The sequence below is a fragment of the Garra rufa genome, chromosome 15 (genome assembly GCF_049309525.1).
Source record: "Garra rufa chromosome 15, GarRuf1.0, whole genome shotgun sequence".
Lineage (NCBI taxonomy): Eukaryota > Metazoa > Chordata > Actinopteri > Cypriniformes > Cyprinidae > Garra > Garra rufa.
This window is the reverse complement of record NC_133375.1, coordinates 36,787,003-36,814,917: the sequence shown is the minus strand read 5'-3', so window position 1 is coordinate 36,814,917 and position 27,915 is coordinate 36,787,003. Positions and strand designations below refer to the sequence as shown.

The following is a 27,915-nucleotide window of genomic DNA, read 5'->3' as shown; positions in this document are numbered from 1 at the left end:
TGTCATTCTAACCGCTTCCTACTTCCTGCGTCAAAACATTCCGGTGTGTCTATGCGGCTCTAACGGCGCTTTTCGGATTTTATGAGTGATTATGGCTGCGAACAGCAGCACCGGGTCGGCTACGGAGCCTCCGGGACTCGAGACCCAGTGGCGGGAGATCGACAACCTGAACCAACAGCAGCTCCGGGCCGGAGACAGCTGGTGAGAGAAACTTCACAGCCTAAATAACAAACAAACAAACATTCAATAAACAACAACAACCACAACACGGATAAAGCACTAACAGAACTCTTTAAAACTAATAACACGCTTGAGTTTGTACGGTTTGTGGGTCTTTAGGTTCTTTAGATTCAGTAGCAGCCATACCAATGTGATTGAGAGTTAAAGGATTCAGATATCAAATAAAAGATGGAAACTGACATACAGGTCAGCTTTCAGGCCTAATATATTGTGTTTCCTGGTTAACAGCTTCCTTAGCATCATTAGGATTTGACAGGTTGCTCGTTTTACCAGATTAGAACATCCTTAACTCTACCCGCTTTAAACTGTTTAATTATTTTCATTTTCATTTAGCAAATGTTCACATGACCTGATTTTACGTTGTCTAACTTATTGCTTTAAGTTTCACTTCCATCTCTGGAAGGTGTGTCAGTCTGTTATGGGAAAGTTACTTTCGGTTTGTTCTCGTTCCTTGGACAGGAAAGGCAGATCTGCTACAATTCCTTTTCGCCCTTAAAGGCATATGACAAAAGTTTGGTGTCTTAATCCATGACTGACACTGGCGCCCTGTGCAGTTTACATTAAACAGATTTGTCGTAAAGCTCATTAAATGATGTTGGTCTGATACAACCAAGCTGTGTTGAATGTGACAGGTGCATGCATCTCTATTGCAGGTATTTGTTGGACAAAAGGTGGTATGATCAGTGGAAAGAGTATGTGCACACCGGGGACCAAAATTCCACCTCCTATCCCGGAAAGATTGATAACACTGAGCTCTATGAAGGTTAGTTTAAATATAAATTCACAGACGAATTACTCACCCTCGGGCCATCCAAAATCAAGTTTGTTTCTTCATCAGAACAGATTTTAAAAATGAGAAATTTAGCATTACATCATTTACATGACTTGCTCACCAATGGATCCTCTGCAGTAATTGGGTGCCGTCACAATGAGATCTTATAAAAACATCACAATAATCCACAAGTAATCCATACAAATCTTATAATGTCTTATGAAGTGAAAAACTGTGTGTTTGTAAGAAACAAATCCATATTTAAGGCTCTTTATCTTTAAACCATCATTTATGGCCTAATGCTAGGTCATAATCCATAATAACATGTCTTTCAGTGGAAAAAGTCCAAGCTCACTGTGGAAAGTGATATTTTCACTTGTATTTTAGCTGGAAGCAATGGTTTAAAGTGAAAGCATTTCTTAATCATGGTTTTGTTTTTTACAAAACTGAAGCTTTTTGCTTATCACGCTTGTCATTATGACGGCACCCATTTACTGCAGAGGATCCATTGGTGAGCAAGTGACATAATGCTAAATTTCTCCAACTCTGTTCTGAAGAATAAACAAACTCATCCACATCTTGAATGCCCTGAGGCTGAGTACATTTTTTATTTTTTTTTTGGCAAACTATTCCTTTATTAACTCCGGAGACAGAAGATGTTTTGAAATATTTTGTGTGCTTTCTGTAGATCTGGATTCCTATCATCTGAAAGAGAGGCTGTCAGAGAATGATGACTTCATCCTGGTCCCAGCAGAAGCCTGGCATAAACTCTTGTTGTGGTATGGCATGATGGAAAATCAGCCTCCTTTAGAGAGAAAGGTAGACTGTTGACTTTTCTGATCTCAGTCAAATGAGATGTTGAGTTTAAAATGGGCAGTGTTTGTCATTTAGGATAATGTGGAAATGTTCATCTTTCTCTTTCCAGGTTGTTGATCTTCCCAGCACTGTTAAAGTAGAGGTCTACCCTGTGGAGATCTACCTCTGTCTATCTAGCAACCTGGAGAGTACAGTATCTGCAAGCTTCAGTAGAGCAGAGAAGATACGTGAGTAAAGGCTGTTAATGAATAGAAAAAAATATTCAGAAAATGTTGTCATTGTTTACTGACCCTCATGTCGTTCCAAACCTGTATGACTTTCTTTCTTATGTTGAACATAAAAGAAGATATTTTGATGATTGCTGGTAATCGAACCGTTAATGATCCCCATTTACTCCCATAGAATTTTTTTCTTTAAAATATCTTCTTTTGTATTCAACATAAGAAAGAAATGTATACAGGTTTGGAATGACATGAGCGTGAGTAAATGCTGACAAAATGTTCATTTTTGGGTGAACTATCCCTTTAAAAATGTCTGATTAAAGATATAGTCTTTATATAGTCACTTTGCTTTCTGCATAGAAAATCACTGCAATGAATAACAAGGCTAGGGCTTCTGTTTTTAGTAAATCATGAATCTGAAATAACAAATAATGAATTCAGTCTACCTTCCATCAGTAAAGATTGCATTCTTAATACTAAGCTCAATTTGTGGTGTTTAGATCCTCTATTGATGTATCTCAATTTTGTTCACTATACAAATTTGCAGAACTTCAACTGGAAAAAGAATTAACTTCTTTGCACACTTCTTTTATCTCTCATGCATTTGTGTGTTTATGCGTGTCACAAGTCTAGTGTGTTTTATCATTTAAAACATACCTTTTTTTAGTGAAATTTTTAAATGAACTTCTCATAGTTTGATATTTTCATTCAGTAACATTTATACACTACTGTTCAAAAGTTTGGGGTTGGTAATATTTTTTAAAAGGAAGTCTCTTATGCTCTTCAAAGCACTAAAACGGTAATATTGTTGTGAGATTATTATCATTTAAAATAACTCTTTTCCATTTGAATATGTTTTAAAATATATTTTGTTTCTGGGATGCAAAGCTGAATATTCAGCATCATTACTTTAGTCTTTAGTGTGACACGATCCTTCAGAAATCATTCTAATATGCTGATTTGCTCCTCAAAAACATCTAGGATTTTTTGGAAACTGGCATTCATATTTTTTTCAGGATTGCTTAATGAAATCGATTTTTGAAAAGGATTTGTTTTGTACAATTATAAATGTCTTTACTTGATCGATTGAAAAAGTATTAATATAAAAGAAAAATACAGAAATATGAATTGGAATAAATGCATTAATTTCTTTAAAAAAATAAAAAGGAAAAAAGCAAAACAAATCATACCAACCTCAAACTCATGAACAGTAGTGTATGTCTTTTAAGTTCAATAGAATTAGACAGTTACCTCAATACCTTACAGTTTGTTCTCCTATGAGTTATATTTGATGAACAGGCATACTAAATGTGTTAAACTATATTTAAATGAAAATGAACTAAATGTCTTCTGTGGTGCATTAAAGGTTTAGCTCAAGCTCTGGATTGCCACTTAATTTACAGCATGTTATTCTACTTCATATTTGCCATGTATTTATGTTTCTGTAAACTGATGTGTGAAACCCCTTAGGATATTGGCAGCTTGGTGTATCTGAGCCTCAGATCTCTGAGTGCGTGCATGTGTGTAAATCTCTAACGTGTGTCTCTTTATTTAATAGACGCTATACATCAAAAGATACGGCAGCATTTTGACGTATCAGAGACTGCTGAGAGTCGACTGTGGATGCGGAGTACGGATACGAGCTCAGAGAGGCTACGCAACCTTAACATGACCGTCCTAGATGCCTGCCTCAGCTCCGGCATGGTACATCACACACCTACCATTTATACTCCTAAACTCTGCTCATCTATTATGTTATGTAACCATTTGGTGACATTTACAGTAATAGGCAGTGCCCGCAACCTCGCCTGGCGGGTTTGTCATATAGACAAACGTTGCTACTAGTAAATGAATGCTCTGTCATGGGCCACCCTGAATGTGTTTGTATGTGTTGTGTCCTAACATGCTCTGCTCACTCTGCAGACGGTGATTATGGAGATCAGGAATGCGGATGGTACGTGGCCCACATCCAGGCCTCAGATCATGTGAGTATAAAGACACCAGCTTCCTTCTCTCATGCGCAAATGCAAGTTTCCTTTCTGTTTTTGTCTAGGAAAATGGACAGACACATGTCTAAAGCACAAAACGCTCAAATGTCCACATATGTATCATCAGCCCCATTGGTTAAATGCGTATATCCTCAAGAAATGGCAAGCCAAAGATGATCAGTGTAGCACAAATGCACTTTTCAATCAATCCTGTGGTTGGTAGAAAAAATTGTTTGCTTTGAAAATAACTGGGACCATGTTATTTACACCCACTGTCAAAGTCACTCCAGAATAAGCCACACATTTTTGTTCATGGGCAAAGATCATCTATTGTGCCTTTTATGCCTTTTATTCGTCCAATAAACTATTATAGTAGGTTAAAAAGGAGATTTTGCCCTATTTAAGTCAGTTTTAAAGGGGTCATATATAAAAGTTACTTTTAAAAGTAATGCATATTGCGTTACTCCCTAAAAAAAAGTAACTAATTACGTTACTTAGTTACTATTAATAATGCGTTACATTACTTGCATTACTTTTTAAATTTGGGCATGGCTTGCTTGTTTGTTTTTAATATAAAAAGTTCTATTTTTGTCAAAGGTAAAAGCCCTTTCACACCAAAAGCCTCAAGTTGAAGGAAAAGTAAATTTACGTCTGTATAGTATAACACAATACTATACTTCTTTATACTTCTTTAGCAATAAAAAAAGAACAAAAGTTAGTTTATTTTGAGTAATTTTTGCTTATTAGTATAGTTGAATTGGATTATTGAAGGATTATCAAAGGACAGCAAAGACACTGGTTAATAAAATGGGATTAAATACATAAAAGATATTTGTAATATTTAACATATTAAATTATTGCAGGTTTGCATCATATTCTGAATTGCATTTCATTTTTTTATTCATTTTGTTACTTTTAAAAGTAATGCATTATAATATTGTGGTAACACTTTACAATAAGGTTCATTAGTTAAACATTAGTTAATGTATTAACTAACATGAACTAACCATGAGCAATACATTCGTTACTGTATTTACTAATCTTTATTAACATTAGTTAACGGAAATACAATTGTTCATTGTTTGTTCATGTTAGTTCACACTGCGTTAACTAATGTTAACAAAATTTTAATGGATTAGTAAATGTTGAAATTAACATTAACAAAGGTTAATAAATGCGGTATAAGTGCAGTTCATTATTAGTTCATGTTAACTAATGTGGTTAACTAATGTTAACTAAGGAACCTTATTGTAAAGTGTTACCAATATTGTGTTATTCCCTAAAAAGGTAACTAATTACGTTACTTAGTTACTTTTTATAGAAAATTATTTGTTACATTACTTGCATTACTTTTTAAATCTGGGCATGGCTTGCTTGTTTGTTTTTAATATAAAAAGTTCTATTTTTGTCAAAGGTAAAAGCCCTTTCACACCAAAAGCCTCAAGTTGAAGGAAAAGTAAATTTATGTCTGTATAGTATAACACAGAAGAAAAACATTCTTTAGCAATAAAAAAAGAACAAAAGTTAGTTTATTTTGAGTAATTTTTGCTTATTAGTATAGTTGAATTGGATTATTGAAGGATTATCGAAGGACAGCAAAGACACTGGTTAATAAAATGGGATTAAATACATAAAAGATATTTGTAATATTTAACATATTTAATATTTAATTATTGCAGGTTTGCGTCACTGTTTTTTTCATTTTAAGCAATACTGAATCTGGTTTTTTTTGGTGAGTGAGATGAATTAACGCATGTTCGCAGTTATTCTAGAACTAAAGTAACATTTTACTCCTGATTTCTTTCAACATGGGGACAGGAGAGCTTTCAATCAATTAATGGGAAAAAAGTAACTCAGATATTTTATTGTAAATTTAAGAGTAATGCATTACTTCACTAGTTACTTTATAAAATCTGATTATATAATGCGTTACACCCAACGCTGGTCATATCATGATAGAGCTGCAAAACGATTAGTCACGATTAATCAATTCAAAATAAAAGTTTATGTTTGTATATCTGTGTGTACTTTGTATATTTAGTATGTATATAAAAACACACACAAATATGTATATATTTAAAAAATATATTTGTATGTAGGCACTTGTATATAATTTATATATAAGTATTTTACAAATACTTTATATTTAATGTGTACATGTATGTGTGTGTATTTATACATACATAATAAATATACACAGTACACATGTAGTATGCAAACATAAACTTTTATTTTGAGTCGATTAATCATGACTAATTGTTTTGCAGCTCTATATCATGAGGAATAAATTTTATAAGATTTTTTAGAATTAAAGAGCTTGATATAGCATGAATGTTTCAGATTAAATAGACCAGTTGTTGAACCTTGGCTGCAACATGACTTGACCTGCACTCATTTTATTGGATATTTGGAATTTATATGGAATTTTGTGTCTCCAGGCGGAACTCTGCTGACGAGGACTCGTATCGAGGGCCTCCTGGAGTGTGTGGCCTCACAAACCTTGGCAACACCTGCTTCATGAACTCAGCTTTACAGGTCAGAGGTCATGAATTGCTTAACACTCAGTCACATATATTTTGAAAAAAGCTTTACTTGAAGGATTAGCTCACTTACAGAATTAAAATACTCACCGGCGTATCATCCAAGATGTTCATGTCTGTCTTTCTTCAGTCGAAAAAGGAATGAAGGTTTTTGAGCAAACATTCCAGGATTTTTCTCCATATAGTGGACTTCAACATGTTGAAGGTCCAAATTGCTGTTTCAGTGCAGCTTCAAATGGCTCTACGCAATCCCAGCCGAGAAATAAGGGACTTATCTAGCAAAACGATTGATCATTTTCTAAAAAATAATAAAACTTATATACTTTTTAACCACATTTAAGTCCACTATATGGCGATAAATCCTTGAATGTTTTTCTTAAAAAAAAAACTTTCTTTTTGACTGAATCTTGGATGACATAAGGGTAAGTAAATTATTAGCAAATATTTCATTTCATTTAAAGTGAATTGTGCATTTTTCCCACAGTGTCTGAGTAACACGCCGCCACTGACTGAGTACTTTTTGAAGAACTCGTATCTGGAGGAGCTGAATTTCAGCAACCCTCTGGGCATGAAAGGTGAAATTGCAGAAGCCTACGCAGATGTCATCAAACAGATGTGGTCAGGCAGGCACTATTCTGTGGTTCCTCGGGTATTTAAGGTAATGTAATTGTAGTGATCACTCTGCATTAGCATTTTTTTCGTGCAAAACTTGTTTGTGGTCACCAGCAGAGCTGAAATCAATTGGTTCATTTCCAACCTGGTTCCCATTCTAATTACTATACCGTTTCCCATCTTCTTCTTTTGTCCTCTCTTTGCTTTCATATCAATAAAAGCTTAATAAAGTACAATAATCATTTAAAGTTTTTGGAAAACATCTCTCTGCTTGCAAAGGCTGCATACAGTAAAAACAGTAATATTGTGAAATATTATTAGATTTCTATTTGAATATATTTTAAAATATTTTCTGTAATGCAAAGCTGAATTTATTAGCCAATACTCTAGTCGTCAGTCTCACATGTTCCTCCAGAAATCATTCTAATTTGCTGATTTGTAAAAAACATGATACTTTTTCATTCAGATTTCTATGATAAATAGTTCATTAAAACAGAATTTATTTGAAACAAAACTTTTTCTGTTTTAAATGCCTTTACTGTCACTTTGACTTTTGAAGTCATTTATAGGCTTTAAATGTTAGTTTTGCTCTATTAGTAGAGCACAAATGAACAAAAATTGTTTGTGTATGTCTTCACAGACAAAGGTTGGCCACTTTGCATCACAGTTTCTTGGCTACCAACAACACGACTCTCAGGAGCTGCTGTCTTTCCTGTTGGATGGACTACATGAAGACCTCAACCGGGTCAAAAAGAAGGAATATATTGAACTCAGGGATGCGGATGGCAGACCTGACCAGGTGCTTTTCACACGCGCACACACACACACACACACACATTGTAGTACACAAAGAATTACTTGTGTGTACCTCATATCATATAACAGTGATGCAACATTTATTGAATGCTGTCTCTTTTTGTAAAATAAAAATCATTAATTTTTTGTGACACTATGGTGAAGCATACTTTTTCTTTTTTCTTTTTTTTATTGAATAATAAAAAAACATTTACATGGGTAATTAGTAATAAGTCATTATTAATTCTGTAATAAAATTTAAATCTATTTTTTGTGATTCTTTGGATAAAAAGTTAAAAAGAACAGCATTTATTCAAAACTGAAATCTTTTGTAACAAAAGTCTTTACTATAACTTTTTATCAAATTAACATATCCTGAATAGAAGTATTAATTTCTTTCTTTTAAACATACTGACCTCAAACTTTTAAATGGTAATATATATTATTACAAAAGATGCCTATTTTATAAAAATACTGTTCTTTTTAACTTATTATTCATCAAAGAATCGTGAAAAATGATCACAGGTTCCAAAGAAATATTAAACAGCACAACTGTTCCCAACATTGATAGTAAATGTGTATATTATTATTATTATTATTATTATTATAGTCATTATTACAACTATTAATTTAAAATTACATTCTGTTTTATATTATGAAAAGTTTAATTAGTGTTCATTTAAAAAAAATCAGCTAATTAAATAGTCTCTGTAAAATCCAAACTCCAAATATTGGTCTAAACATAACTCTAGAACAAAACAAAGTGTTACTATGGGAATCACATTTCTATTTGTGCATTACAGGAAGTGGCTGAGGAAGCATGGTGCAACCATTTGCGGCGGAACGATTCGGTCATCGTCGACACATTCCACGGATTGTTTAAATCGACGCTGGTGTGTCCCGAGTGCAACAAGGTCTCTGTGACCTTTGACCCCTTCTGCTACTTGAGTGTCCCCTTACCTGTTAGTAAGGAGAGGGTCATGGAGGTGTTCTATGTATCCCTGGATCCCACAGCCAAACCCACCCAGGTTTGTATTATGTCACATACACATACATAAAAAAACAAGCAAACTGTGAAATACCAAAATGCTCAGTCATCTTTGGCAGGAAAAGCAGCATATGTGCAGCATGACAGACATGCACTTTATGAGTGAGCCCATGCTATGAGTTTGGCAGATGTGAGTGATGTAGTATTACAGGTTTGTAAACAGGAAGACAGCTGGTGGTGTGTGATGTCATCAGAACCGGTTTTGCTTAGGGCAAAGTAGTCTGACAGTTCTGTTGAACAGCGTTTAGTAAGGATGCAGTATGCTTTACTGTGAGTTGTGTTCGTGCTGATGACGGATGAATGTGTCTGTCTTCTCTCTGCAGTATCGTCTGATTGTCCCTAAAGCTGGCAGAGTGTCTGACTTGTGCGCTGCCCTTTCTCAGGCAACAGACATCCCTTCCAGCCAGGTTCAAACATGCCTTTTAACTATTGAAACACTGGCCAAAAATCCAAACCCATTTTAAGTTTGACTTACCATTTACAAATGTTGTTTCTGTTCTGAGCTAATAATTGGCCTGCTCTTCACAGATGGCTGTGGCTGATGTTTTCAATCACCGCTTCTATAGGATTTACCAGGCTGACGAGTCCTTAAGCTGTATACTGGACCGGGATGATATATTTGTGTAAGATGGAACTAATCTGAATAAACAGCTTTAATCATAGAGACACACCAACACACACAAATGTACAGTATTCATTAAGCCTGGTTCATTTCCATTTTACCTGTTAAATACAGTTGAGGTCATACACCTTGCAGAATCTTCAAAATGCAAATAATTTTACCAAACTAAGAGGGATCATACAAAATGCATGTCATTTTTTATTTAGGTATAAGATATTTCAAATAGAAGATGTTTACATATATTGCACAAGAGAAAATAGTAGTTGCATTTATAAAAATTACCCCTTTCAAAAGTTTGCATACACTTGTTTCTTAATACTGTGTTGTTACCTGAATGATCCACAGCTGTCTTTTTTGTTTAGTGATAGTTGTTCATGAGTCCCTTGTTTGTCCTGAACAGTTAAACTGCCTGCTGTTTTTCAGAAAAAATCCTTCAGGTTCCTCAAATTCTTTGTGTTTTTTTTTAGCATTTTTGTGTATTTTAATCTTTTCCAACATTGACTGTATGATTTTGAGCTCCATCTTTTCACAATGAAGACAACTGAGGGACTCATGCAACTATTACAAAAGGTTTAAACACTCACTGATGCTTCGGAAGGAAACACCATGCATTAAGAGCCAGGGGTGTAAACTTTTGAACAGAATGAAGATGTGTAAATTTTTGTTATTTTGCTTAAATATCATATTTTTTCATTTAGTACTGCCTTTCAGAAGCTACAGAAGATACTTACATGTTTCCCAGAAGACAAAATAAGTTAAATTTTCACTGATCTTCAAATTAAAAAAGTTTTCTTAATGCATTGTGTTTCCTTCTGGAGCATCAGTGAGCGTTTGAATCTTCTGTAATAGTTGCATATGAGTCCCTCAGTTGTCCTCAGTGTGAAAAGATGGATCTCAAAATCATACAGTCATTGTTGGAAAGGGTTCAAATACACAAAAATGCTAAAAAACCAAAGAATTTAAGGAACCTGAAGGATTTTTCTGAACAACAGCAGGAAGATTATCTGTTCAGGACTTATGAACAACTATCACTTAAAAAAACAAACAAAAAAAAAAACAGCTGTGGGTCATTTCGGTAACAGCACAGTACTAATAATCAAGTTTATGTCAGTGTTGTTTTTGACAACCATCTTAGATTTAGTCTTAGTCTTTTGGACTAAAATGCTTATTAGTTTTAGTCAAATTTTAGTCACTTCTAAATGTGATAGTTTTAGTCCAATTTTAGTCGACGAAAAGTCAAAAAGGTTTTAGTCTAGTTTTAGTCAAAAAAAGGGGAAAAAGTCTTTTAACAAATTAATGTAGGTCAGTAAGTATTTTGCTGTTTGGTAGTGTCACTTATAAGTTGTGAAAATAGCAGATCTATAGTTCAACAAAATGTGAGCTTCCGGATCGACTATTTTCACCAATAATTACAATAATGAAGGAATGGTTTTAGACATAAAAGACATATATTTGAAATACACCCATAGGTCCTCTCACCGTTTGCGACCACCCTGTGTGCAAACTGCCGCCATCATGGTTAATCGTCTGTCTGTCTGAGTGACAACAATGTGACGTGTTGAGCGTAACCAAACAAGGATAGAATGCTAAAACGGCTTGCCATACTAGTATGGCAAAGAGTATTTAATGCTAAACGGCTTGCCATAGCGGCAGATACTTTCGGTTTTAATTGGCATGCACAATAAGCAGAAATATCATGCATTTTAAATGTCTGACGGACCACCCACTAACATTTTCGTCTATTCTCGTCTCGTCAACGAAAACTCACACACGTCTCGTCATGTTTTAGTCATCAACAAGCCATTTCAACAAGCCATTTCGTCTCATTATCGTCATGAAAAAAAGTGGCGTCAACGAAATGATTTCGTCATCGTTGACGAAAACAACACTGGTTTATGTAAACTTTTGAACAAGGTTATTTTTATAAATTCAACGATTATTTTTTCATGTAAACGTCTCTTTTGTGAAATATCTTATTATTTTGGTAAATAATTAACATGTGAACTTAAATTTAAATTAATGAATTCATAATTTCATTTTTTCATATAATGCATTTCAAAGTTCCTCTTTCAGGGCCATTATAGGTATTAAAGATGCATCTTAAGGCAATCGGCTGGGTCTAAATATGTTTTGTGGTGTGTTGACGCAGGTATCAGCTGAGCAGCGGATGTGTGGATCAGGATGGTGAGGAGGTGGTTATGGCCATCTACATGCGTGAACGCTCCCATTACAGAGATTACGGTTCGGGCAGCAACAGCTACGGCACCTCCCTGTTTGGTCACCCACTGCTCATGTCTGTGCCACGCGCCCAGTGCACACGGGAAGATCTCTACCAGCTCCTCTTGCAAAGACTGGCGTAAGTCTAACCAGTCATGTATGTTTGACAAGCTAGTTTTGATTAAGTATCAGGATTATTTCATTTTTAATATGCTGTACATTTATTATGTGTATTTTTTTTATAGCATTTTTAATATAAAAATTATTAATATGGTTATTACCAGATGTATATGCCATTAGTCCTGGAATTTTTTTTTTTTTTAAATTATACAGATTAGGGCTGTCACAATTCCTCGATTCAATTCGAGTTTGAGGTTCACAGTAACTTCACAGCAATGAACAGGAAAAAAAAACAATCTAAAAAGACAATAGTGTGTCATTATTCAACTGAAGTTCGGTTCAGTGTTGATTGAATTCAATGATGGTGTAAGGACCAGGGTTGTCATTTGTATGTATGTCATGATTGTGTCCCTGCACAGACGTTATGTCCACCCCCTAGACCCTTCAGAAGAAGTAGAGGAGGAGGAAGAAGAAGATGAGGAAGAGTTGTATAAGGCACAGACCAATGGAGTTAGTGATGGTATGACTTTGTTTTTATTTTAAAGGTCCCATATTGTACACATTTCTGTAGGTTTAATTTAGTTGTTGATGTCCTTAAGAATATATATTTGCGGTATAATTGCCAAAATCCATCTCAATATATTTTTACAGCTCCTTTTTTAGGAGCTCTGTCAAAAACAGGTCGATTTTGGCCCATCTAATTAATATTCATGAGCCTCTCTTCTGATTGGCCTGTTGTTTTCTGAGTGAAGCACAGCCAGGGCAACCACAGGTAACTACGTCATGTATGCTGTAAGCGAGTTCAGAGCCATAGAGAGAGCCTAGCCTGCTGATACTCAACAGGATATTTCAGAATGATCATTAATGTTTTTTCTTTTTCAAACACCGAATGCAGTAAGCTACATAACTGTTGCTTCAGTAAAGCCCCTTTCACAATGCGCGCTGATTCTGGAAAATTACGGGAACGAGCGCTGTGTGAACAAAAGCCAGAACCATAAAGGCAGTGTTGTAGTGATGATGCATGTTATCATGCGACTCTTCATGACGAAAAAATACGTGCAAAGTGGAATGAAGCGGCGATTGGGCAGAGCCAGCTCCGCACTATCAGAGCTGAAGCACAGTTTGTTCAGGTTAGTTTAGGTTTAGTGAAACGTACGCGTTGCATTACATCTCACATCCAAATGTCACATGTCTTAATGGGTTGTGTGTAAAGCACGCACAGATTCCGGAAAACAACTGTGAATGAAACAAAATTAAACAACTCCGGAACAAATCATGGGACACATTATCCGTGTATTTACCGGAATCGCTGTGTGAAAGAGGCTGAAGTTGACGTGCCACTGGTCTCTTATATTCACGTTGTTCTGAAGCCTGTGCAATGATGTAGTTTCGACATCTATCGACTGAACAGCGTTTTCTCGACTTGATTTCGTGTTGTTGTTGCTCAACAATGGAATGGATGCGTTGTTGTCTGGGTTTGACAAAAGGAGGGTGGGACAGTGGTTGGTGTTCGGGGTGGTGACTGAAGGCGGTGACTGAGTAGATCGGACGTCACATCTTTACAGAAGTCACAGCGTCTCGTGAAAAGAAACAGCTACTTTAAGCAGGCTGTGTGCAGTTTACTGTGGATTGACTGCTTTGAAACTCATATGGTAGTTACATAGCCCCTAGACCTCAGTTATCATGAAAAAAGCCAGGAAATTTCGATTTTGACAAAATGGGACTTTTAAGAGATTAATACTTTTCTTCTGCAAGGATGCATTAAATTAATTAAAAGTGGCAGTGTATCATGTATAATGTTAAAAAATATTTATTTTTCAAATAAATGCTGTTCTTTTTACCTTTTTATTCATCAAAGAACCTTGATCAAAATGTTACAGTTTTCACAAAAATTATTCTTATAAAGAAATGTTTCTTGAGCAGGAAATCACTATATTAAAGGGATAGTTCACCCAAAAATGAAAAATTTGATGTTTATCTGCTTACACCCAGGGCATTCAAGATGTAGGTGACTTTGTTTCTTTAATTGAACACAAACAAAGATTTTTAACTCAAACCGTTGCAGTCTGTCAGTCATATAATGGCAGTCAATGGGACCCACGGCTTTGAAAGTAAAAAAAAAAACATACACAGAAAAAAAACAAGGTCTTAACACATGAAACAAATGGTCTGTGCAAGAAACTGAACAGTATTTATATCATTACAAAAAATTTGTTATTTTTTACCTCTGATCCACAGCAATGTCCAACTGTCCTGAGCGCGTTCACAACAGCTGGTGCATGACAAAGAGCTTTTGTGAACGCATTCAGGACAGTTGGAAATTGCGGTGGATCAGAGGTAAGAAATTATATAAATACTATTCAGTTTCTTGCACAGACCGATTGTTTCATCTGTTAAGACCTCAATGTATCATCACAAGCCGCAGATTTTAATTTGGTTTTGTCTGTGTATGTTTTTTTACTCTCAAAGCCGTGGGTCCCATTGACTGCCAATATATGACTGACAGACAGCTATGGTTTGAGTTAAAAATCTTTGTGTTCTACTAAAGAAACAAAGTCACCTACATCTTGGATGTCCTGGGGGTAAGCAGATAAACATTAAATTTTCATTTCTGGGTGAACCATCCTTTTAAATGGTTTCTGAAGGATCATGTGACACTGAAGACTGAAGTAAAGATGCTGAAAATTCAGCTTTGCATCACAGGAATAAATTGCATTTTAACATGTATATTTAGGCAGAACACAGTTATTTTAAATTGTAATAATATTTCACAATGTTACTGTTATTTTACTGTATTTTTGAACAAATAAATGCAGTTTTGATTACTACAAGAGACTTCTTTCAAAAATGTTTAATGACCCCAAGCATTTTGTGTATCAATAATGATTCATTTCTAAACAGATGAAGGCGAGGAAGACTCTGAGGAGGCTCCATCCAAGAAAGAGGAGGAGACTCAAGAAAGCAATCAGGTTGAAGAGCAGAACAACTGCCAATCAGAAGCCAGCCCGAGCAGCGAAGGGGAAGAGAGACCTGAGGAGGAGGAGTCGAGCAGTGAACCGGACCGGGGCAGCAGTACTGAGGAGGGCCAATCAGCATGTGGCAGTACTGACACCAACTCCCAAGACGCCACTGACGGGGACCAAAGTGCCGGTGCAGAACCTTCGGGAAAGGGGGAAGAGGATGAAGATGAGGACGAGGAAGATGAAGAGGAGGCCGCATCTTGTGCGCAGGCAAACAAGAGGCTTCCGGGAAGACGGCGCTACACTGAGAGGCGGAAAAAAGCCCTCTTTACCATTCAGGCGGTGAACTCTAATGGCACCACGGAGCGAGGGATGGGAGAGGTGGACGGCAGCTTCTCTTTCAGCTGTGAGTACACGCTAATGAGAAACTCAATTTATTACAGACTTCTCAACACTTCTGATGCTTTTGTACAACTTCAGGGTCATGTGCGCACAAGCGAGGGTCATAACAAAGTGAGATTGCGTGTCTTTTATCTCTCCGGCTGCTCAATTCGCATCTTTTCATTGTCATGGTATCTTTTAACTCGGAGCGTTCATAAGCACAAATGTTCCTGCTCTTAATGGCATGACTCACTGTTTCTGTTTAGCTCAGCCATATATCGCCATCGACTGGGACCCTGACATGAAGAAGAAGTACTACAATGAGAATGAAGCCGAGGTAAGATTGCTAATGAACTCTTTGATCCTTAAAAAGGTTTTGCGTCTGTTGTCGCACTAGAAAATAAATGTAATCTCTTATACAAGGCTCAATCCAGCCTATTCCATTAGAGGTTTAGTGTCATGCTCATTTTGAAGTATAGCTTCTAATGCAGTGATGCATCTGGATTGCGTCACTGCGGTCAATTTAGATTACTTTCACTTATATAGAGCTTTATACAGTACAGATTGATTCTAAGCAACGTCACAGTAATGAACAGGAAAAAAACAATCTAAAAAGACAATAGTGTCATTTATTCAACTGAAGTTCAGTTTAGTGTTGATTCAGTTCAATAACGGTGTAAGAAAATTAGCTCAAATTAGCTATAAGAAGCTCTGCGGAAGGCATAATATGATTATTCAGCTTGAGTCAGTTCAGTTGATTCCATTCAGTTCAATAACAGTATCAGTGTTGCAAAATTGATGAATTATGAATCTAATTCAATTCAGCTTTATAGCAGCTCTAAAGAAGACAATGAGTGCATTTACATGCACGTTCTTAAGCCGATTATGCCGAAAACGCATGTGGTCATGTAAACGCAGTAACCCGTTTTCTTTTACTGGAGTAAGGTCATAAGCGGCGTTAGCATAAACCGGTTGGCACAGGTAGGTTTTTGCCTCTTACCCCCATTTCGGTCAGCATGTAAACGCAATAACCTGCTTTCTGTCGGCTTATTGAAAGTGTGCATGTGTGATACGTGACAGGAATGAATCTTTAGTGCAGATCTGGACAGAGCAAATGCTTTACAGTAAAGAAAGGCAGACTCTTTCATGACTTGGAAAATTATAAAAAGTGTGCTCATCTAGTGCAGCAAAAGTGGTTCAGTCAAGACGCTGCATTTATAACTGCATGAGAGGATAATATGAGCTGTAAGTCTCATGCTGACACGTTGCAAGCTTTATTTAACATAACTGACAAACACATGGAATACTCAAAGTCAGATACGCAAATTATTATATTTTGACGTCACTAAAGGGAAGTAACCTGATTTATTAATAAAGTCATGTAAATGCAGCTTACTTGCTTTGTCAGGTTACTGATGTGCATGTAAACGGGGAAACCTTGTTATTTGAATAAGCTGATACATGCTCAATATTTTCATTATTCAGCTTAATTCAGTTAAGGTTTTGTTCTTATATGATAGTGTCAGTGCAGTAAAATCAATAATATTACTAAATATTGTTTTAAACCAGCACTGCAGCTTTTAATTGTCAATTTAAGTCAAAAACAGTGGCACTCAATCCAACACAGCAGAGTTTATTATGTACATAAATGTAAACACATGCTTAAAATGGAAAGAAAATCACCTTTCCTTCAAAAGATAGTTAGTGTATTTATTTTGATATCCATAACCATTAGTTGCATGTTCATATTAGCGTTTACACTAGCAGTCAAAAGCTTTTGGACAGTAAGATTTTTAATGTTTTTTAAAGAAGTCTTTTCTGCTCGCCAAGCCTGCATTTATTTGATCTAAATCACAGCAAAAAGCAAATATTTTTACTATTTAAAATAACTGTTTTCTATTTGAATATATTTTAAAATGTAATTTATTCCTGTGATTTCAAAGCTTATTTTTAGCATCATTACTCCAGTCACATGATCCTTCAGAAATCATTCTAATATTCTGATTTGCTGCTCAAAAACATGTATTATTATTGTAGAATTTTTATTATTGAATTATTACAGAATTGTTTCAGGTTTCTTTGATAAATAGAAAGTTCAGAAGAACAGCATTTATCTGAAATAGAAATCCTTTGCAACATTATAAATGGTCTTTAATGTCACTTTTGATCACTTTAAAGCATCCTTGATAAATAAAGGTATCAATCTCTAGAAATGTCTTCCCCCCTCCCAAAAAATAACACTGATTTAAAGCTTTTGAATGATATAATGTATAGTGTTACAAAAGCTTTTTATTTCAGATAAATACTGATCTTTGGATCTTTCCATTCATCAAACAATCCAATATTGATAATAATACTAATACTAATAATAATAATAATAATAAATATTCCTTGAACAGCAAATCAGCATATTAGAATAATTTCTGAAGGATCATGTGACTGGAGTAATGATGCTGAAAATTTAGCATTGATCACAGAAATAAATTACATTTTAAAATATATTCAAATAGAAAGGAGTTATTTTAAATAGTAAAACTATTTCAAAATATTACTACTTTTGCTGTATTTTGGATCAAATAAATGCTGGCTTGGTGAGCAAAAGAGACTTCTTTAAAAAACATTAAAAATATTACTGTTTAAGAACTTTTGACTGGTAGTGTATCAATGTTTTTCTTGAATGTCCATGACAAGAACCACTGGTTTGCTCTCACATATATGCTTAAATGCAGTATTAATTTGAACATTTAGTAAGTATCAAAAAAAAATTCTGTTTACTTTTTTGTTTTAGTCCTGGCTGATGAGTTTTTTCAAGCCATGCAAATTGCAGGATTTCTGTTGCGAATACATGTTTTTTGTTTATTTGTGTATGTGCAGAAATATATAAAGCATCAGAGCATGGACGTCCCTCACCAGCAAACCACAGTGCAGCTGCAGGAATGTATAGAGCTCTTTACCACAGTAGAGACACTGGAAGAGGAAAACCCCTGGTAATCTACTACTTAGACCCAACCTATTACAGATTCTAGCCTTTTATTCCAGTCTGTCCTTCATGGGCGTGTTAAAAGAGGAATATTTTGTGTTGTTTGTTGCATAATTCAGAGCATGAACCACCCGTTTCATAATTTCTAGTGATGTATTTAAAGAACAGGATTCCTTCCTCCACACATGTAACTTTGTGTTTGTTTATGTGATCTGTAGGTATTGTCCAACATGTAAAAAGCATCAGCTTGCCACTAAGAAATTGGATCTGTGGTCTTTGCCGGAGGTTCTCATCATCCATTTAAAGCGCTTCTCCTACACAAAATACTCTCGAGAGAAACTGGATACCATCGTGGAGTTTCCCCTTAGGTAAGATGAAGTACTGTTTGTCAGATTAAGACATATATACACTAATCTTTAAGTTTGGGTTGGTAATTTGGAAAAAAAAAAATCCTGTGATGCAAAGCTGAATTTTCAGCATCATTACTACAGTCTTCAGTGTCACATGATCCTTCAGAAATCATTTTAATAGATTGATTTGCTGCTAAAGAAACTTTTTTTGTTTTTAAGAAAAGTTGTTCTACTTAATATTCTTGTGGAAACCGTGCTACATTTTTACTTAAGTTTTTTTTAATGAATAGGAAGGTAAAAAGAACAGCAACTTCATGAAATCGAGATTTTTTTATAACATCATAAATGTCTTTACTGTCACTTTTAAACCGTTTATTGCATCCTAGCTTAGTAAATATATTTATTTCTTTCTTTCAAAAAAATATAACAACTTGGTTCACATGTTGTTATTGCTCTTGTGAAAAGCAGCTCTTGTTCTCTGTCTGCAGGGATTTGGACTTCTCAGGTTTCCTCCTAAAGAAGACCGTGAACAGTACCGAACCTCCCTGTAGATATGACCTGATCGCTGTGTCGAACCACTACGGTGGACTCCGAGATGGACACTGTATGCATCAGTCTTCAGTTATTATGCTTTTATTAAACATAATTTATGGAAAAAATTGCATGCTATTTTGAATATTCACAATAACATGACACAAATATTTGTCTTTTTTCTCCATCTAGATACTAGTTATGCTCGGAACAAGGACAACGGCCAGTGGTATTACTTTGACGACAGCAAGGTGACCTATGCAAGGGAGGAACAAATAGTGGTGAGATGAATGCACCTTCCTGTGGTTCGCTTTATCAACATGAAATCAAAATAGACCTTTAATGTTTTTTATTACATTTCCTTGGTCTTGCCGTGCATGATTCATCAGCGCACGCTCCTCTGAAATTAAATGTTTGTTTTTTCCTCAAAATACAATAACTTTCTCAGCCTCTGAAATGACTTCAAAAAGATTGATCTGTTTTAAAATGATGTCCACAAGAAGTGGTCATATCAGTGGACTGGAATTGTTCTATTCTCGCAGCCACATTGAGATCCAGGTGTAATTTGTAAACTACATAGTAAACTTACAATTCATAAGTTTACTATGTAGTGCTTTTACAATGCTTAAAGAGATTGTTCAACCCAAAAATGAAAATTCTGTCATTAATTACACATCCTTATGTCATTCCAAACCCTTAAGACCTTTGTTCATCTTCGGAACACAAATTAAGATATTTCTGGTGAAATCCAAGAGCTCAGAAAGATAATAAGGACATCTCTTTAAGGTGATTTACAAAAAAAAAAAAAAAAAAAAAAAATTAATAAGCATATATATTTAATAAGCATATTTTATATATATATTTTGACTTTAATACTTCTATTCAGCAAAGATGCATTTATTTCATAAAAAGTGATAGATAAGAAATTTACTGTATACTACCAGTCAAAAGTTTTTGAACAGTAAGATTTTTAAGTTAAGTTTTTTAAAGAAAATCTCTTGTTCTTACCAAGCCTGCATTTATTTGATCTAAATTACAGCAAAAACAGTAAACTTTGAAATATTTTTGCTATTTAAAATAACTGTTTTCTATTTGAATATATTTTAAATCTAATTTATTCCTATGATTTCAAAGATGAATTTTTAGCATCATTACTCCAGTCACATGATCCTTCAAAAATCATTCTAATGTTCTGATTTACTTCTAAAAAAAAAAAATAATAATAATAATAATTATTATTATTATTATGTTGAAAACAGCTGAGGAGATTTTTTTCAGGTGTCTTTGATGAATAGAAAGTTTAGAAGAACAGCATTTGTCTGAAATAGAAATCATTTGTATCATTATAAATGTCTTTATCATCACTTTTGATCCATTTAAAGCATCCTTGCTAAATAAAAGACTCCAAGACTGAACGTTTCAAAAGCTTTATATTTCATATAAATGGTGATCTTCAGATTTTTCTATTCATCAAAGAAACGTGACAAAAATGTACTCAACTGTTTTAAATATTGATAATAATAAATATTTCTTGAACAGCAAATCAGCATATTAGAATGATTTCTGAAGGATCATATGACGCTGAAGACTGGAGTAATGATGCTGAAAATTCAGCTTTGATCACAGGAATAAATTACATTTTAAAATATATTTAAATAAAAAGCTGTTATTTTAAATTGTAAAAATATTTTTAAATTTTACAGTTTTGTATCAGAGAAATACAGGCTTGGTGAGCAGAGGAGACTTTTTAAAAAACATCATAAATCTTACTGTTCAAAAACTTTTGACTGGTAGTGTATAATGTTAAAAAACTGTTCTTTTGAACTTTCTATTCATCAAAGAATCCTAAAAAATTAAGTGTTTTTAACATTCATATTAAGAAATGCTTCTTGAGCCGCAAATTGGCATATGATTTCTGAAGAGTTCACAATGAGTTCTGATTTTAAAATGTATATGTGACCCTGGACCACAAAACCAGTCATAAGGTTAAATTTTACAAAACTGAGATGTATACATCATATGAAAGTTCAATAAATAAGCTTTCTATTGATATATGGTGTGTTATGATACGAAAATATTTGGCTGAGATACATCTATTTGAAAATCTGGAATATAAGGGTGCAAAAAAATCAAAATACTGAGAAAATCACCTTTAAAGTTGTCCAAATTAAGTTCTTAACAATGCATATTACTCATCAAAAATTACATTTTGATATATTTATAGTAGGAATTTTACAAAAAAATCTTCATGGAACATGATCTTTACTTAATTTCCTAATGATTTTTGGCATAAAAGAAAAATCATTAATTTTGACCTATACAATGTATTTTTGGCTATTGATACAAATATAGCCCAGCGACTTAAGACTGGTTTTGTGGTCCAAGGTCACATATATTTAAATTAGTGGTGGGCCGTTATCGGCGTTAACGTGCTGCGTTAACGTGAGACTTTTATCGTGCGATAAAAAAAATATCGCCGTTAATCTATTCTCAAAATTGGGTTGGGAGCTGGGTCTAAACTACGCAAGCTATGATGACTTTCACCTTGATAGTTTAACGCGGATGTATACTAAAGACTAATAGAATATGGTCGCGCGTTTATGTCTCCTCCGCCAAAACACAGACGGGATCACGTCGTCCTCCATTCATAAAAACCGAATCTACTATAGCGAAATGGCACGTAAATTCGTCGTTTTTGGATTCATAAATCAAATATGGTCTGTCACTTAATTCAAATCGCGATATGGACTAGTGTCTGTGAAAACTGAAATGCAAAAAGACCGTTTTAATATGAATCCGGTATGTTCCGTTTGCCTAGCTGTATGTATGAAATTCATACTATGAATGGTGGAGACGCGCTTTTACTACACGCATACTGAAACACACGTGACGCTCCCGGTAATTTTTGGCATTTGCATCTCACATGAACAGATAAACTCAATCTCCAAAACTGCTGTGAGTGTCACTTATCACGTTTCATTTGAGAAAACTAGCATCATGTCATACTGTATACACAGAAACTTCACGGCAACCTGTCAAAATAAAAGTACGGTGTAACATGTTTAGTCATTATTTGGGTAGCACACATATTCTGAATGCCTTCAGCAGAATTCAAATTAGCCATTTTAATCTAGATTAATCTAGATTAATTCCAAAATTTAATCTAGATTAATCTAGATTAAAAAAAATAATCTATGCCCACCCCTAATTTAAATATATATATATATATTTTAATTTTCTGTATTTTAATCAAATAAATGCAGCCTTGGTGAGCATAACAAAACTGAACATAAACTTTTAAAGGTGCCTTAGGCCCCGATCACATCAAACTATTTTTTAGGTCTAAAACGCGAGGTGCACCGCACTGCCTTTTCTGGTAACTTTTAAAAAAAGAGCAGTGTGCTGTGTTTTTCTTATGTTGCTAGGCAACAACCAAAACAGCTGTCCTGTCAGTCAAATCAAAGGATTATAGCGCAAGCGCTCTAAAATCTTTTGTATTTGCTGTTAGGTAAACTGTCATATCAGCAGAAACCTTAAAAAATACAGCTCTGGGTTATCCGCAACAGACACCAAAAGTTTCTCCTCCGTTATTGCAGTCTCCGGACTTTCTAAGCAACGGTAAACTTCAGTCACCACAACAGAAGGCCCGCCTCTCCATTCATTTGATTGGACAATGAAAAAAAAAGAGAATGACGTTGGGCGTTTTTCCGCTCAGAGTTGCTTTTTATTTTAAAAAGGTTAAAACGTGAGGTGCCTGGGGCGCATAAGCAGCGCGCAAAACGCTCACTGCCAACAGAAAACAATTCAAAAAAGGCGCCTCTCACTGCAAAAACGCGTTCTGTCTGATCGGGGCCATAGAATGGAAAACTCTATTTGCCTTGGCATAGTTGAATAATAACAGTTCTGTACATGGACATGACATACCATGAGTCTTAAACACCATTGTTTCCTCCTTCTTATATAAATCTACTGTTTGCAAAATACCACTGAAAAAGAGGCCAGACTATGACGTTATAGTAGGGATCATTACTAGTCATGCCCCCAAACATTTGCATAGGCGAATCATCAGAAGTTCTGCGGGTAGGTTATTGTGACATATAGCAAAAATGGCAGATCACGGAAATAAATGTTATGTTCCAGGTTGTGCAGGAGATGTTAAGTGCAGGGATGTTGGTGTTTGTACTCAGAAAGGCACGGAAAACAAATAAGGTGTTCTAATAATAAGGCGAGCCACTGAAGGGACATGGTTAGCTTCTTGTTAGCGGTAGCCTGTTACATTGCAGTACATAAAATTTCACTTACCACATAAACAGAGCAAGGAGAGATGACTGCGTGGACGATGGCAAAATGATTCGCAGATTCTGATCACCTCTGACAGCATCTGAACTTGTCAAATGTGCTAAGTACTGCCGCTGTAGTATAACGTTACACAGAGCACGTGTGATCACAAATCTCAAAAGTGAAAGTAAAAAGTTAGGGTGCATTCAAAATGGCAGTTTTAATAGCGGCTTGAGCTCCTTAATTAAATCTATATTTTCCTCCATGTGTTTTCTTCTTGCTGTGGGAGCTACTGAAATGAGCCACTCTGTGAAACAGCCAATCAGAGCAGAGCTCATCATTATTATTCATGAACCTTCCAAATAAGGCAATAACAGAGCATTTCATTCTAGAGAAAAATCCTAGAGTTGTAAATGGATTATAAAACTGTCTCTGGAGAATTTTTGCCCTTACCTAAGCCATATACCTTCTATGTAGATATCAAAGAACAATTTAGGGCTGGGTATTGTGACCAATTCGGCGATTCGATTCGATTCTTATTTTTATGGTTTCGATTCGATTTCGATTCATTTCGATATCGATTAGCTATCAATATTTCATTTAAAATGTTAGTTTTGCAGACATGGGATCCATATTTTGATATAAATGCTGGTAACTGAAACTCTCCTACTTAAGTTTATTACTGAAATACACCTCTACATTAATAATAGGGTGCACACAGTTGTTTATTTTAAACAACTTTTATTTAAAATGAACACTGTAACAAGAAGTCATAAATATGTGCATCCATTGTACACCATGTAAACAAACTGCAAAATGCACATTACTGTAAAAAAATAAAAAGACTAAATGTGCAACAGTGAAATCTATTAAGAACTTCAAACATGTTTAAGAAATAAAACATTTTTCTAAATTCAAAACGTTCAAAACAGGCCCATCATAAAGCCCTTGTCTGCGTATACAAAACATTCTAACTGTCCATAAAACTAACAGTTCTTAACTACAGCCTAATCATTTTTGATCACCAGATTTTCTATTAAAAAAAAGCAGCTGATGGTGACACCTTCAGGACGAGAGGTGAATATTCATATCCTCTTACGTGAAGCTGAAGCACGCGCATTAACCCGAATCTATATCGTTACGTTAAACTGAAGATCGATTAAAATCGGAGAATCGATATTTTTTACCCAGCCCTATTGTGTCAATGCATTCTATGGCACCTTTAAATACAATAAGTCTGACAGCCACTGAAATGTTCACTCTGTTTTCCTATAGACCAGTGCCGCCTACCTCCTGTTCTACCAGCGCCAAGACAAGATCCGCCAGCCCACAGTCCCTCCACCGGTTCCCTCCTCCACCCAGCCAGAGAACCACATCTCATCCCAGCCCCTCGACGACATAGATGGAGCCTCGTCCTGTGTCAGCATGGAGACGGACTGATCTCTATCCTTTTGTCTTTTACACGTTCCACTTCATTCTTTCTCACTCTTATCGCTTCCATCTTTCTCGCATACTGTCGATCATCTTAATCAACAGAAACTTGAACCTCCGCCTCTGCGCCGACTCCGACGGGAAACGCGAGGCAGGGGCAACTCTCTCAGGCTGGTGCACAAGCATCACAGGGTGGGAATGCAGATTTACGTTTTGTTTTTGTTTTTTCTTCATGACGAACTCAAGAAAAAACGGGTTAGGCTGGTAGCGGCAGATTCACAGATCGTGCACTGATTTGTCTGCGTCACTTCAGTGATGATGACAATTCGGGGAATGAGGTTTGTGCCACAGTTCATCATCACCGATGAGTTCTTTATATTTTTTTTCCTAAGCTTGCTTTTCTGAGCTAGCTCAGCTGCTGTCCACCATGGTGATGTTTGATCTGAACGTACAACCTTGTGCTGCACGGTTTAGCATCATGAATCGGTTTATTCCATCGCAGAGTTTATCATGGGCGCTATTAGCAGGGTTTCTCATATCAGGGACGTCATGTTCAGAAATCCTCTGATTTCTGAGATTTTCTAAAAAGGTGGGTGGAGAAACAGGTGGAGGTAAATAAGAAATAGCTTTCTGTCCACTCACTCGTGAACTATTTATTTTCATAATTGCTACATGCTAATGTGGAGTGAGAGATTGTAATTCTAAAGAGCGGCTTATAAAGATCTTCCAATTTTATTTTCATTCTCATGATTTTTTTTTTTTTCGGTCTGTCGTAAGGTCTGGGAAAAGCCACTCTGTTGCTGGACACAAACGGAGGCCTGTTTTTTCCGGCGAGAATTAGCTTTTTTTATCGTAATTGAAAGGAAATGCACAGCAAGATTTAAATAGGACATTCTTTTTGACTAATTGCGTGCAATTTATAATGAACTCTTTGGAGCAATGAGAATATTTCAGCAAAGTGCTTTCTGGATAGAGCTCTTTACGTGATTTTTAAGGCACCTCTGTACAGTATTTTTGTATTGTAATAAATGTTGTATTATCTTTGATCATTTGGATCAGATGCTGGGAATTGGGGGAGCTTTCATTTTATTTTGTTAATTATAGATTGAATATATAATTGTATACACATCTTTTGATATGAATAAATGCTGACTACAAAGTCAAGGTTAGATTGGACACATTTGGCTTCCATTTACATTGTTTTACCTCTGAATAGGCAATGGGAAATGCGTTCCCTCGGTTTGTACTGACTGCATATTAACGTTTCTCAGCTGCTCACGGTGTTGTAATTCATTTGGCCTGCTGCGTAAAGATCTTATAGAAAATGCTTTTGCACTTCCCATTAAGTGACTGCTTTATTGCATTCCTCGGATTTTAATGGACACAGTTTATCTCACTGTCCTATGAGATTTATATAAATATATCACTATATGTGAGAGGAGCACTTAGTACAAACAGTATGTTCTAATATCTAATATAACACAGGTGAGTCTCACAAAACCTGTCCAGAATAAAGCATTTTGACATTTTCATGACAATTAAACATTCCAAAAGTAATAATGTCTATACATCTCAATAGTATTTGTTTACCTTTTTTTTTTTTTTTATGCAGGTTTAATAAATACATTGAAAATAGCACGATGTGTTCTTGACTGGATTTGTGAGATTTACAAACTGGTGTGAATTTTTCTAAAATAGATTCTCAAAGGATTTTGCTCATTTATTTCTCATCTGCAGTCTTCCATTTTTGTACAAAGTTTAATGAATGCAGTGATCTGTTTAAAAAGAGGTTTAGTTGTATTATTTTACAGTAATTAAATGGCTTCATTCTAATCAACAGCTTAAGAAAGTCACATTTTAAATATTATATTCAGATACACTGCCAGTCAACGGTTGTCTCTTTTGCTCAACAAGCCTGCATTTTTTTGAGCCAAAGTACAGCAAAAACAGTACAATTCTGAAATATTTTTACTAACTAAAATAACTGCTTTCTATTTAAATATATATTTTAAAATGTAATTTGTTCCTTGATTAAAGCTACATTTTCAGCATCATTACTCCAGTCTTTGGTGTCACATGATTCCTCAGAAATCATTCTAATATGCTGATATGCTGTTCAAGAAACTTTTTTTTTTTTTTTCTTCAATATTTAACCAGTTTATTACATTCTTTTTCTGGATTATTTGATGAATAGAAAGATTTATAGATCAGCATTTATCTGAAATAAAAGCTTTTGTAACATTATACACTATACTGTTCAAAAGCTTGGAGTCAGTTTTTATTTATTACATTTTTGGGAGGGAAGAAATTATAAAAATTAATACTTTTATTTAGCAAGGATGCTTTAAATTGATTAAGTGTGATAATAAAGACATTTATAACGTTAGCAAAGATTTCTATTTAGGATAAACGCTGTTCTTCTGAATTTTCTATTTATCAAAGAAACCTGAAAAAAATCTACTTAGCTGTTTTCAACAATTATGTTTTTTTGAGCAGCAAATCAGAATATCAGAATTAAGAGTACTGATGCTAAAAAAAACAGCTTTAATAAATTATATAATAAGGAATAAATTACATTTTAAAATATATTCAAATAGAAAATGTTTTTGTAATAGATTTTTTCAAAATTGAGCTGCTTGTGCTGTACTTTGGATCAAATAAATGCATGCTTAATGAGTACAAGAGACTTCTTTTAAAACATTAAAAAATCGTACTGTTTTAAAACTTTTGACTGGTAGCGTATTTATTAGAGCTACTGTTTGACCTGCAATCATGGTTATATTTTAGTAAAATCCATCGGATGGTCAGCTCAGCTGTGAATAATTAAAATGTTTAAGCAATTCGATTGGTTTGAGAAATAGTCTATTTCTGTCAATGCTACACAATTTCATTTGCCCGTTTCACAGTATAACACACCAAATTTCATATTTATGATTTTGCATTGTGGGGGCATTTTTTTGTATAGAAATTCAACGTTATAAATAAGTTATCAAATAAAAGCTTTTGAATTTTG

At 34.9% G+C, this 27,915-nt stretch overlaps 1 protein-coding gene across 1 annotated transcript; it reads left to right on the top strand.

The window, feature by feature from the left end:
- Positions 1–43: 43 nt before the first annotated feature.
- usp11 (ubiquitin specific peptidase 11) lies at positions 44–27,915 on the top strand. The gene is made up of 21 exons (XM_073819132.1): positions 44–201; positions 894–1,003; positions 1,701–1,831; positions 1,938–2,055; positions 3,608–3,753; positions 3,973–4,034; positions 6,476–6,572; positions 7,062–7,235; positions 7,830–7,988; positions 8,788–9,012; positions 9,356–9,439; positions 9,561–9,655; positions 11,804–12,010; positions 12,411–12,511; positions 14,893–15,357; positions 15,599–15,669; positions 18,207–18,319; positions 18,531–18,680; positions 19,151–19,266; positions 19,386–19,474; positions 24,747–27,915. The coding sequence occupies exons 1-21, from the start codon at positions 92–94 to the stop codon at positions 24,909–24,911; spliced, it is 2,988 nt and encodes a 995-aa protein (XP_073675233.1). The 5' UTR covers positions 44–91; the 3' UTR covers positions 24,912–27,915.

Excerpts from the sequence above, each read along its gene's own strand:
- usp11 (XM_073819132.1), top strand. The coding sequence starts at position 92 with ATGGCTGCGAACAGCAGCACCGGGTCGGCTACGGAGCCTCCGGGACTC. Across the intron at positions 202-893 it reads CTCCGGGCCGGAGACAGCTG|GTATTTGTTGGACAAAAGGT; the intron begins GTGAGAGAAACT and ends TCTCTATTGCAG. Across the intron at positions 9,013-9,355 it reads CCACAGCCAAACCCACCCAG|TATCGTCTGATTGTCCCTAA; the intron begins GTTTGTATTATG and ends TTCTCTCTGCAG.